The sequence below is a fragment of the Lepisma saccharinum genome, chromosome 15, assembly GCF_977018435.1.
Source record: "Lepisma saccharinum chromosome 15, izLepSacc3.1, whole genome shotgun sequence".
In the NCBI taxonomy this organism is placed as follows: domain Eukaryota; kingdom Metazoa; phylum Arthropoda; class Insecta; order Zygentoma; family Lepismatidae; genus Lepisma; species Lepisma saccharinum.
Window position 1 is genome coordinate 7719752 of NC_139243.1, and position 12575 is coordinate 7732326.

At 34.2% G+C, this 12575-nt stretch overlaps 1 protein-coding gene across 2 annotated transcripts in view; it reads right to left on the bottom strand.

Moving 5' to 3' along the window:
* Nucleotides 1-441: 441 nt before the first annotated feature.
* Nucleotides 442-12575, bottom strand: part of LOC145999550 (uncharacterized) — a 30943-nt gene continuing 18809 nt past the window's right edge. For both annotated transcript variants that reach the window (XM_083136553.1, XM_083136554.1), the window contains exons 4-6: nucleotides 10145-10288; nucleotides 4467-4588; nucleotides 442-1243 (exon numbers count right to left, since the gene is read on the bottom strand). In XM_083136553.1, the coding sequence (XP_082992679.1) occupies nucleotides 1225-1243; nucleotides 4467-4588; nucleotides 10145-10288 (285 nt within the window). In that variant the 3' untranslated portion in view covers nucleotides 442-1224. The remainder of the gene's footprint in view (nucleotides 1244-4466; nucleotides 4589-10144; nucleotides 10289-12575) is intronic.

Genomic DNA, 12575 nt, shown 5'->3' on the forward strand with positions numbered 1-12575 from the left:
GATATAGACTGGAAATTTGTTTGGAATGGCAGAAAGGAAGAGGAATCTTGGGAATACATTCCCTATATTGAACACATTTACATTTTTCGAACAGGAACAAGACTGGCTTCTAGTGAAATCCTGGCTCTACACAAGAATGTACTAGTTTTCTGCTGGAATTTCCAGCATTTTATACTCAGCCATACATAGTGCAGAACCACGATTGGCTTCCCTTTTCATATAAGCAAGCTCAATTGCTTGGAGTTGCTGAACAAAATATGTTTTTCATGAAACTTATCTTCTAAATTAGAAAATTTCTGCAAAAGCAACTTTGTCCATGGAAACTACGTTAAGTATGTCACTGACTAAAATTGTCATCAGTTCTGGCTGATACGGTACATAGTAACGCCCTAAGAAATATGAGAACAACTGTACCAAAGTAAAACCAATAAAAAAACAGGATATACATTTAATGTTTATTGAAAATGTGTACAATATTTCTTGAACAATTGAAGTTTTAGCATCAGTAAACAAATGCAAGTACAGGATCAATAGAAAAAAAATATAATTTCAAGTTTTTCTTTCCATGCAAAAAATACTCTTTAACACATTCACACAAATACACATATCGTAACTATGAAGAAATTACAGTTTGTACCATCAATACTACTCCAGGATCTTACTTCGAAAACACTTAAAACCCAAGATTCTAGTAACAAAAATGAAATTGCAGAATACAAAGAACATTTAAGTTTTTTCTTAAAAATTAATAAAAATATTGCAGCCTAACTACGGTTCAATCTGGAGTCTCAGAAGCATGGAAAGATTAAACTACACGTACATGGTAATGTGTATCTTTGCTTATAATGTGGCACACACATGGATTGGAAACTTTATTTTGGACTTCAGCCAATATTTATTCAGTGTTTTGGTATCCGATTCTACTGAAGTTTCTACTCTGTGCCAGTGTGAATCAGATCTCAGGAATATTAAAATACAGACACTTCTTCCACACTAACTGGAAAGTAGGATGTAAAGTGCATGTAATCTCTTAAAAAATATGAAAGTTGCTGAAATTTGGGCTATATTAGTCTTAATATCTACAAGTACATGTTCAGAAAGATATTTAAAATAACAGCTGTATTTATCTTGATACATCCACATTAGCAGTAAAGGACTTGCAGGTAAACGAAACATTTCAGTCCTCATCTCACTTCAGTCACTCGCATCAAAGAGTATCCCTGCTTATTCACTATCTTCATCCCTGGAAATATAAAAATCACTCAATGGTTGATTGCGACAAAATAGCCTATTTGTAGAGGCATGCATATTTCGTTTTTGACGAAAATGTAATGCTAATTTTTCATGTTTCTGAAAGGTGTGAGGTGCATTTCCCTACACTGTTTTATCACGAAATTATGCGAAATGAACTGCAAAATGTGAAATAGGTAGGGGCATGCAAATTTAGTTCTTGACGAAAAAACGAAATTTGAAAAAACACATTGTAGTGTTAATTTTTCATGTTTTTGAAAGGTGTGAGGTGCATTTTGTGACCATATTTTGTCACGAAATAATGCGAAATGAACAGCAAAAAGCAAAATTAACTCTTAAACACGAAATTCAGGGTTTATTCACGGACGCGACACCTTCCGAGGTCTGAATTATCCTGAGAGTTATGCAATTTCCGGAAAATTGATTAATTCTGCTGTTAATATTGGAGAAGCAAAAATGGACTCCTTTACACAGAAATAAACTTAATACTCTGATAACTACATAAATGTGCTATTAGAAGTGAAATGTTAATTCTGTGGAATAAGTGTAGTTTTTAAATCAAATTTAGGATTATTTTCACAATTTTAAAACCAATATGCCTTTTTATATACCACTTTTCATCCATTTTTTCACCGCTATAACACCAATATTTTATTTTATTTACCGCTTTTGAACCCGAAATTGACTCAGTTTTTGTACCGAAATTTTGCCTCTTTATTTACCAAAAATATGTGCCTCTAGAAATAGGCTCTTAAACACGAAATTTACAGTTTATATACAGACGCCACCCTTTCTGAAGTCAGAATTATCCTGAGAGTTATGCAATTCATGAAAAATTGATTAATTCTGTTGCAAACATTTGAGAAGCAAAAATTAACCCCTTATACAAGAATATACTTAATATTCTGGTAATGATTTAATGTGCTATTAGAAGGGATATGTTCATTTTGTGTAATAGTGCAGTTTTTAAATCAAATTTTGGATTACCTACATTCATATTTTTAAAACCAAAATGTCATTTTACGTCGCTTTTCCACTGCTATAACAGTGAAATTTCATTATATTTACTGCTTTTGAACCCAAAATTGACTCAGTTTTTGTACAGAAATTTTGCTTTTTTATTTACCAAAAATATGTGCCTCTACATGTATTTCATTTTTGACGAAAACACGAAATGTGAAATAACACATTGTAATGTTAATTTTTCATGTTTCTGAAACGTGTGAGGTGCATTTTCCTACCCTGTTTTGTCACGAAATGATGCGAAATGAACTGCAAAATGCGAAATAGGCTCTTAAACACGAAATTTACAGTTTATATACAGACTCGACAATTTCTGAAGTCTGAATTATCCTGAGAGTTATGCAATTCACGGAAAATTGATAAATTTTGCTACAAACATTTGAAAAGAAAAAATGGACTCCTTTATACAGGAATAAACATTCTGGTAATGATTTAATGTGCTATTACAAGGGATATGTATATTTTGTGTAATAGTGCAGTTTCAAAATCAAATTTTGGATTTTTAAAACCAATGTGTCATTTTATATACCGCTTTTTCACTACTATAACAGCGAAATTTCATTTTATTTACTGCTTTTGAACCCGAAATTTACTGTTTTTGTACCGAAATTTTGCTTTTTTATTTACCAAAAATATGTGCCTCTACATATTTGTTACAATAGAATTTTTCTTTACAATCTTCAACAAATGTAATACGTATAATATAGGGACACACTTCAACAAATGTAATGTAAATGAGACTCAGAAAAAAACATGCCCAGGATGAGATTCGAACCAGTGACAACCATCATAGCAAAAATATTACAGCAGACAGTACTCTACACGGATGCTTTTCATGTAAGTTTTCAGTTAGCTTCTGTGATTACCATTGAAATAAAATATTCTTCCTTACGTGTACTGTATACATTATAAAGTATGTATTTAAGCAGCACCATTGCTTTGTACCAAAAACCTATTTGTATCAAACATTATTCCTCTTGGTTGTATAGCTATTGCAAAAATGTGAAGTGATACATTGTTTACATCTCACTTGGCTGCCATTAGATCTGCACTCGTGACTTAGAACATATGCCATGGCCTTTGAAATGCCATAAGATATTTTACTTTATGCGGTAACATTTTGGTCATGGAAAAAACGTTAAGAAAAGTTTTAAAGCTTTTGTCTAAAGCAGGCCTAACTTTACTGGCTTCCCATGTTAATTTTTCAAGTTTCTGAAAGGTGTGAGGTGCATTTTACTACCCTGTTTTGTCACGAAATAATGCAAAATGAACTGCAAAATGTGAAATAGGCTCAAACACGAAATTTTGTTTATTTACAGATGTGAATTTCTAAAGTCTGGATTATCCTGAGAGTTATGCAATTCATGGAAATACATTAATTCTGCTGTAAATATTTGAGAAGCAAAAATCGACCCTTTATACAGGAATAAACTTAATTTTCTGGTACTCACGTTTCCCACGAAACTGTTTTACATTTACGAGGATGGTGGGAGTGGCTACCGAAATTAATAGAAAATAATGTATAACAACTTCAGGGAAAACGTGAGTACCTTCATTGTCTATTACCACGTCTCTCATTCCCATATATGAATTAATATTCTGGTAAGGACGTAAATGTGCTATTAGAAGATATGTTTATTTTGTGTAGTAAGTGCAGTTTTTAAATCAAGTTTGGGATTATATTCATATTTTTTAAAACCAAAATGTCATTTTATATACAGTTTTTTTTTACCGCAATAACAGCCAAATTTAATTTAATTTAATGCTTTTGAATCCGAAATTGACTCAGTTTTTGCACAGAAATTTTGCTCTTTTATTTACCCAAAATATGTGCCTCTATTTATGTACCAACAAAACACTTTCTGAAGTTTGAATTATCCTTAGTGTTATGCAAAATCACAGAAAATTTATTAATTCTATAAAAATTTGAGAAGCTTAAATGGACTACTTTACATGTGAATAATCTGAATAATCTGGGATAACTACATAAATGTATTATTAGGAAGAAAATTTTATTTTGTACAAGCATAATTTTAAAATTAAACTTGGGATTATATTCACCACTGTAAGCAGTGGTTGTAATAAAAAATTCAAAATTCAACCTTATTTGACAAAATATAGTTCAGGACATGTGAAAAAGGATTAATGGGAAATTGTAGGCAAAAATTGAATATTTCAGAAAAAGCACTTACTTCTTTTCCATGACAACCTGGTCACGAAGAAACTCTACAATTGTTTCCTTCCTGTTCTGCACCTTGAACCTCACAGGTGCAGGTAAATACATATCCCTGTTTTGCTGAGTCCAACCAGAATACTGAAATGGGACAAAATAATTCATTACAGTATGAATATCAAACACACAGCTACCACAAAAGAATAAACCTGAATCAGACATTTCAACTACACGCATGAATCGTGTTGTCATTTTATCTAAAATTATTATCTTTAGCAGATGGGACATTTTTATGCTGTAAAGCCTCTCCGGATCTCAGGTCTTCAGCAACACATTCCATATCTAGAGAGATTTATTTAAAAAAAAGGAAAAAAATAGTTAACCGTAAGCTGGAATATAAGATGAATTTTTTCTCTTTAAAAATAGGTCAACAGAGGGCATATTACATGTCAATAGTCAGTTTTTGATTACCTTAATTTCTGAAAATTTTCTGTTCTGAAATACTGATTTCTTTCTTGCGGTGTGTGAAAAAGATTAAAATGTATTTTTCCTGGTTAGATTACATTAGTTATTTGTTGATAAGTAGACAGACATTACATTTGAAATACTGTAAATTAATTATACATTCAGTGAAAAGACCTTCCTCAAAAAATGTGGGCAAAAACAAGAGGGAAGGGGGGTGGATTCCTAATATGCCAGCATATACGATACTTGTGCATTTAAAGTTGGTTTTGATTGTCAAACAAATACTATGCTCTTGTGGGAAGTAAAGTTTTCAGAGTGCAGTTGGAGGATAAGAAATAGGGCTTTGTCAATGCATCAGAAAGTTGTTGGATTTTATTTACTGATACCAGACGATACTTTTCCGGCATTTTTGGTCTTTCATTAGGAAAACTGCATTCTGTGATTGCATAACAGGTTCTTCAATATTCTGATGTAATTTCTTGAATATTTTAAAACCGGTAAATTGATGTTTATAATGGGAAAAGATGTATTAATATTTTGAAAAACCTTTATTGTTACAATTTTAAAGCATAGTTATCTGTGGAAATCCAAGAGCATCGGTTCAACCTTTAAAGAGATGAAATTTTAGTCTAATACAGTATATTAATTTTGAAAGTCGGCATGGTCCAACCAAATATGAGTTTGAATAAAGTGGGGCATCAAAATTTCACTTCCTGTGACAAGTTCTTGCAGTTTTTCAATTTTAGTGTAATTACCAGTATTATTAAAGTTATTAAGGGGAAGAGTGGCAATATACTAAAGTTCCTTCTCTCTCAGGGAGCTGGGAGCACTGTTGCCAACATAGCTCTTTTGGGACCAGATCTGGCTCGTTCGTGCACTCGTTTGGTTGTGAATTGTGGCACCCAACTCCCTGCCTCTCTATGATGCCATCACTAGCCCTGGCCCACATAGACCAAATTTTGCCATGCATATTTTGCACGTGACATGATATTATTATGTTGGCGTCTTTGTCCCACCCCATCTTACCTCCACAGCTACTTTTATATAGTGCCTTGGCTGAGATGAAGATGACAATATTGTTATCCGGTAATCCCTTATTTTCGATTTCATGCAACCATCTGTGGGTGATGCCGTCAGATCTAGATGGTGAAAACTAAGACTAAATTGTCATCGTTTTAAAGTTAGCAGCACCCTCCCATCGCCTTGACAACTAAAATTACCATGGGAGGCACTTTATCCAGCCATCGTAAATCTAGCTCCTTGAAAGTCAACTTTAGCTCAATTTAAGGTGAAATTTACCTCTTTTACGTGCATCAGGTTTGGCAACACAGCCAAGATGGCAGTAGGATGCAAGGAGAAATGCATTGTGCTTATGGGAGAATTATTTTATTAGTTTTCTTGGGGATATCAAACTTCCAATGGCAGAAAAAAACACATGATCGGGTAGAGGATCCATTGAAGATTATATTTGTGCTAGAAAGAGTCTCCTATTTGTTCAGCCATAACTTGAATTTGAAGTTGTCTCTCCATAAGGAATACATTGGATTCTGTAAATAGTTATTAATTATATTTTTCACACGGTATCTAACTTAATAATCAACTTTAAAAACAATTTCCACTTGCAGCAACATGGGGAGAAATTCATACTCTCAAATTATGCGTGGCCATTCTGACAATATTTAAATACATGTATGCCTGGTGTGAAATTGTCACACCACACCTTAACAGTGTACAAACTGATAATTCACAAAAGCAAAATCAACAATAAAAATAATACAATAACATCCTGTATTGTAGCCTATAAAATTTTGCAACCTGTATGTTTAGATGCAATCATCAAAATATGAATTTCATATTATTTTGTTTTAAAAATGCCTCCTATTGTAATAATGCCTATGTCAATTATAGGTAGATCATTATTCTAACACTAATGACATTTTTGTGAAGTCAATTTTAATGGAAACATTCCAAAGTTATTGGAAACAATCTCCACTTTATCGCTTCACGAAATTTAGTGTATACCGTGTGAAAATTTTGTGTACAACACTGCATATCGTAACAGAAAAAAAAAAAAAAAACAGTACACAAATGAAGTAATACATTACTTATCTTCTATCTTCAGGCCAATGTACAGAAACAGAAGATCTTAGGCACATATAGAGCACTGCTTAAATGTTTTGATTCACATTAGTTTAGCTACGGAACAATAATCAAAGACTGCTTCATGCTACAGTGGATACAGCCAAATAATGGACTTGGATATTCCATTTTTGTCTTTTCTGTCGAAAGCCATGTAGGGGCACATGAACCACTGAACCAATCTGTTTTGTCAATTTGCCATGGAGAGGGGGAATTCTCGTGGTATTCTGCATTGCCAAATTTTTCATTTTGGGTACTTTTTGAAACAGGTGGCACACTCATCAAAGCCAAGCATGGAGAAGCCTAATGGTTTCCACCGCGTAACAAGCAAATGGGTCTCCAATTCCCTACCTCTCCCTGAAATGTGAGCGAAGGGGGCATGTTGACAGGAAGATGTGTCGCGGACGACTGGAGAAGAATCAGGCGTGTAGCAACTGGTAGCTACACCGCTTTTGTACCCCTGAACTGGAGGCGGAAAGTCTGGGTTTCCTCAAGTCCATTGCTTGGCCGGGCAGACTTTAGGAGTGGAATCATTTCAAGTGAAATCTGTGCCACAGAGGCACAGATTGGAGTCTGGGTTGCTTTTATTACAACGATCACACTAACTAGTGTGCTATTACTAGACGTCGGATTTTAGGTTTTTAACCTATTTTTTTCCTTTGCAGGTAAATAAGAAATAACAAGTTATATCGGCATTTCATTTAAAAATGCAACAACTGACTAAGTTTTAGTGCCTAAAATAACCTATTTTAGGTTTATGTGTCTAAATTAAACCTATTTTTAGGTTTTTATATATATATATTTTAGGTTTTCCACGATTTTTATATCTCGCAAAGGTATTTGATCGGTTTGGTGACTAAACAATTCAATGGCTGGCATGTTTGAAACATGTTTTCTGTCTACTTCCCCTCCCTCCCAGTCTATGTTGTTTTCAAAGCTCTAAAGAAAACAAAATGTCTGACGCCACTGTTACCTGCACACAATGGCGGCGATTAGAGGGGGCAGTTCCCCCTACTTTTTGCCCCATCACTATGTACTATGCCTTGTCTAAGAAAAAGTAAACTTTCCCAGTTTTGGGGCCTCTACAGCCTGAACTGTCAAAGGTGCAAACTTCTGATCCTCGTGGTCTTGTTCACTTTCACGTCAGTTCACTCCTTTTGTGGCATTCCCCCCTTGCGAAGTAACATTTCAGTATTCAAATTTGCACTATTGAAAGATAATTTTCAGCATACAAAATAATCCTCACAGACAAAATGTGGCGTTTGATTGTGGTTAACATGAAAAAAATTCAGGGTGATTATTATGGCCACGATAAAATTCAAGTATAGTTCCCAAACTTTCCAAACATTCAAGGGTACAAGCAGATGTTTCCTCTATTCCAACCTTACACATTACCTATTCTCACCACCACCACATACAAATATATTAACAATATAAAGGGTCTATGTGATTCCAATGTACCCAAAAATTTACCTAATCAGCTTCAAGATATTGTAATAATCTGTCAGAATGTCCTGCAAGGACACTTACAAAGCAAATGGATTGAGAAAATTATTTTTCTTTTCATTTTGCTTTCTTTTTCTTCCTCGATAAAAATAAAAGCTAAACTGAGAGAAGCTTTCCTTGGAGCATTTATAAATATGTATAAATATAATGGGAGACGAGGAAAATAGTGGAATAGAGAAAACATCTGCTTGTACCTTTTTCCATGTTTTACCAAAATTCACACACAATCCCCAGTGCCAATAATTCACGTATAATTCCCGGAGTTCAAGAAATTCCAAATGAGCAGTCACCCTGATATTGTGCAGCAAATTATACATACATAATGCATTCTTCATATCAACAAGTAACTTTTGCTAACAGCACAAGTATAGTATTACAATAATTTGTGGATAATTTTGAAAATTATGTAAAGAATTGATAATTTGGCTAGACACTTAATATTTGTTTGCTATATATATATCTATTAAAATTTCTTACTGTTCTTGTGAAATTTTGGTCTTAACGACTGTATCTAATCAGTATTTTCAGGAATTTTGTACAATTTTAAGTTTTTTGGAACCTACTTCAGGATTTTTAGAACCTATTTTAGGATTTTAGAGCCTATTTTATGAACCTAAAAATCAGTGTATAGTGCAGGAGGCCTTAGAGCACTTCACGGGCTAACAGCAGACGTCACTTGCACACTGTTGCCGATACTCTCGTGTCGTCTGCTCCTCAGCCGAACAAACAGGCCGAGGTAGAAAGAGGCAGAGGTCATTCACCCTTCCAGCGAGCTAGCTGTGGCAACCTGGCTCGTTCATTCACGGACCTGATTGGTTCTCGCAGACACACCCTCATATTGTAGTCTGCTGTAAGCCTGCGAAGCGATCTTTCTAAGGCCTCCTCCACTATAGCTATTACTAAGGACAATCTTTTGTCAAAAAACATCTGCATTAAACTACATTATTGGTCATATTATGGGACTCATTATTTGAAAAAATGAAACTCACACTAACTAACTTTATGTAGAGAAATTTGACAAATTTAATGTTTTGTGATACACATTGCATTGTTATAAACACTGCAAGTACTGTCAGTACTTCACATGATCACTTTTGGCTGTTTTTGAGCCCATTTTAATCATTGTGTACAATTCCTTCGTCACTTTTTCTAAACTTCAAACCACATGGTTATGAAATTACATGTTGCTCCAAAGATACAAATAAAGAACACCCTTACAAAAAACAGAATTAATATTATTTCCTTTGTTAAAACCAAACAAATAGCATAAATAACACTGTATAAACAATTAACATATTGTTGCAGGCATTTTTGCAAATATGCAAAGAATTGTGCTGTCATGTATTCTTGGGACGCAGTAAAAGAAAGGGTTGTGGGAATCAAGGTTATATCGAAGCAGACAAACAGTTTTCTGTTAGTTAGAACCCTTTCAAAACAAGGAAATATGCTTCTATTTTACAATGAGTCCCATAATGTGGCCAATACTATACATTTAACATTTTTTCTAATAAATAAATGAAATATTAAAAAGAGCCACTACCATTCCTACAAAATTTATGGTAAACAAAACTAGATGTTCATACTTACTGTTGAACTATTCTTGTACAACAATTTGCCATCTATCTCTGTAGGCAGATACTTTTGGAGAAGAGCCTTCCCGTCAATCTTCCAAATGGGAGGATCCTTCGAGCCACTCTCCATGTCTGTCTTCAGTATCACGTACGCACCAGGCTGTAGAAAAGATGATAATATATCAACAACTAATAAATTACAAAGTACATCAGTCAAATAATGATGTATTTAGATACTATACAATTAAGTACGTAATACTCTTATGCCCTGCTCTCCCTTATTCTCAATCATTTGCTACAAAAACAAGTCACTGCGGTACAGTCCATACCATTACACAAGACTCCTACAAAGATAGAAAGAATAAAAGGAAATTGTTAAATCCACAACCATCCTTCCTGCTTGAACATAGATAAAATAAATCAAATTTCAGTGACCTTAAGGCTCGGCTGGACCTTAGGCCTACGCCAGGACAGCATTTTTGTTTCCTCTTTTCGAAGATTAGAGGCACATACTTTTGGGATTCCGGGTTCAAAAGAGTTAAATTTAATTTAATTTAGCTGTTATTGCGGTGAAAAAGCTGTATATAAAATGACATTTTGGTTTTAAATAATGTGAATATAATCCCAAATTTGATTTAAAAACTGCACTTACTACACAAAATAAACATCTCTTCTAATAATAGCACAGCATAACTTGCAGGATAATTCTGACTTCAGAAAGTGTCGCGTCTGTAAATAAACTCTAAACTCCATGTTCAGAAGAGTATTTTCGCATTTTCCACTTCATTTCACATTAATTATTTCGTGACAAAACAGGGTAGCAAAATGCACCTCACACTTTTCAGAAACATGAAAAGTTAACATTACAATGTGTTATTTCACACTGTGTTTTCATCAAAAACGAAATATGCATGTCTGTAAGTAGATTAGAAAATCCGAAAAATTATATCTGTTTATAATTCCTTCTAGATCCATTTACTCACGTATAATGTGCAGTTTTTCCAAAATTTTTGCACCCAAAAACTGGTGCGTATTATGCACAGAATATTTTTTTTTTCATGTTTACGGAACCCTATTATGTTATATATCACTGTAAAGCTTGAATTCTGTAGTTTATGAATATGGCAACAGTATTCCATTCAAGATTGCAACACCAATGTGCAATGCAGTTCAAATAAGCTAATCACAAAATGAAGGAACTTTCAGATTTCTTAGGCACTTTGAATGAAAGAAAAGGTGAGGAGAAAGAAAATAATTAAAATGTATTACTGGCCAAATGATATGACATATATGGAGTGTGTAAATGCCTTAATGAAAGAAATCTTGTTCTGCTAACTGCTAGTTTGAGGGTCCTGAATGGGCCTCTCCTAAAATGTTTCATCAGTCATGGAAAAGTATAGATTTTGAAGTTTTTTTTAGAAAAAGTTAAGAGAAAATGATCAAAACCACGTATAAAATTTTAAAGGCCATTTTCAATGATTTTCCACTTTGCTATGTAATGTTCTGCGACAAAAAAAGCAGGCAGAATTCAATCATGCACCTCCTATCACATGCGATGTGTATCAGCGGTATTTCTTGGGTGAGAAATAACTTTCAGAGCACTGCAAATCCATAACGTAATTTTGATCTCCCTTTCTAATGTGCGTTCATTTCGATCTTCAGCCGAGAGATCGGGAGAAGCGTCGCGGGCGGCGCTGACGGAGATGCCCACATTTGCGGCCTGTAATGCCTGCTTATTTTTATGGACATATGCAGACATTTATATAAATATTGCAAAACGAGCACTAACCTGTGTTATAACACGCAAACGTTCTTCTGTAATTCATCACACAAATAAATATGCTTTAGAAACGATGTTAAAGAGCCACAGATAATAAAACATTTCAATCATAGTTTTGACCAGTAACGTCCTGCTTAAGTTTATATCCTTGAAAGTTTTGTATCGATGGGGATCGTTTGGAGGTTTCGAATGTGCAACACTGTATCAAGATTACGCTGCAGACGAAACCGTTAAAAGTCAATGGTTTTCGTGAGCTTCCTTGCAATCCGAAATCTCCGAGCTCTAGTTTTTGTTCCTTCACGACTAGATTAAGACAGAGCTGTGATTATAGTGGCGAGCAGATGTACACCAAGAGCATGTTAATTTCGTACTGTGCAAGAGTGTTATTCTTGGTTACTTGTTTGTATTATTGCAGTGTGTTGTGTCAGTGAGATGATTGGAATGCCAGCTGCAAGGTTCACGTTAGAACAAAGAATTTTTATGTATGACACTTACGTGAAAACAGACTCGTGTCGAGACGTGTGTAGGCAATTTGTACATAAATTCCCAAGCATTTCACCTCCACATAGAGATATGGTTAGACATCTTGTCCTTAAATTACGATAAAATGGATCGTTAAATTTTAAAACACCTAAGCAAAAACGATGGATTCTAACCGAAGCAATGA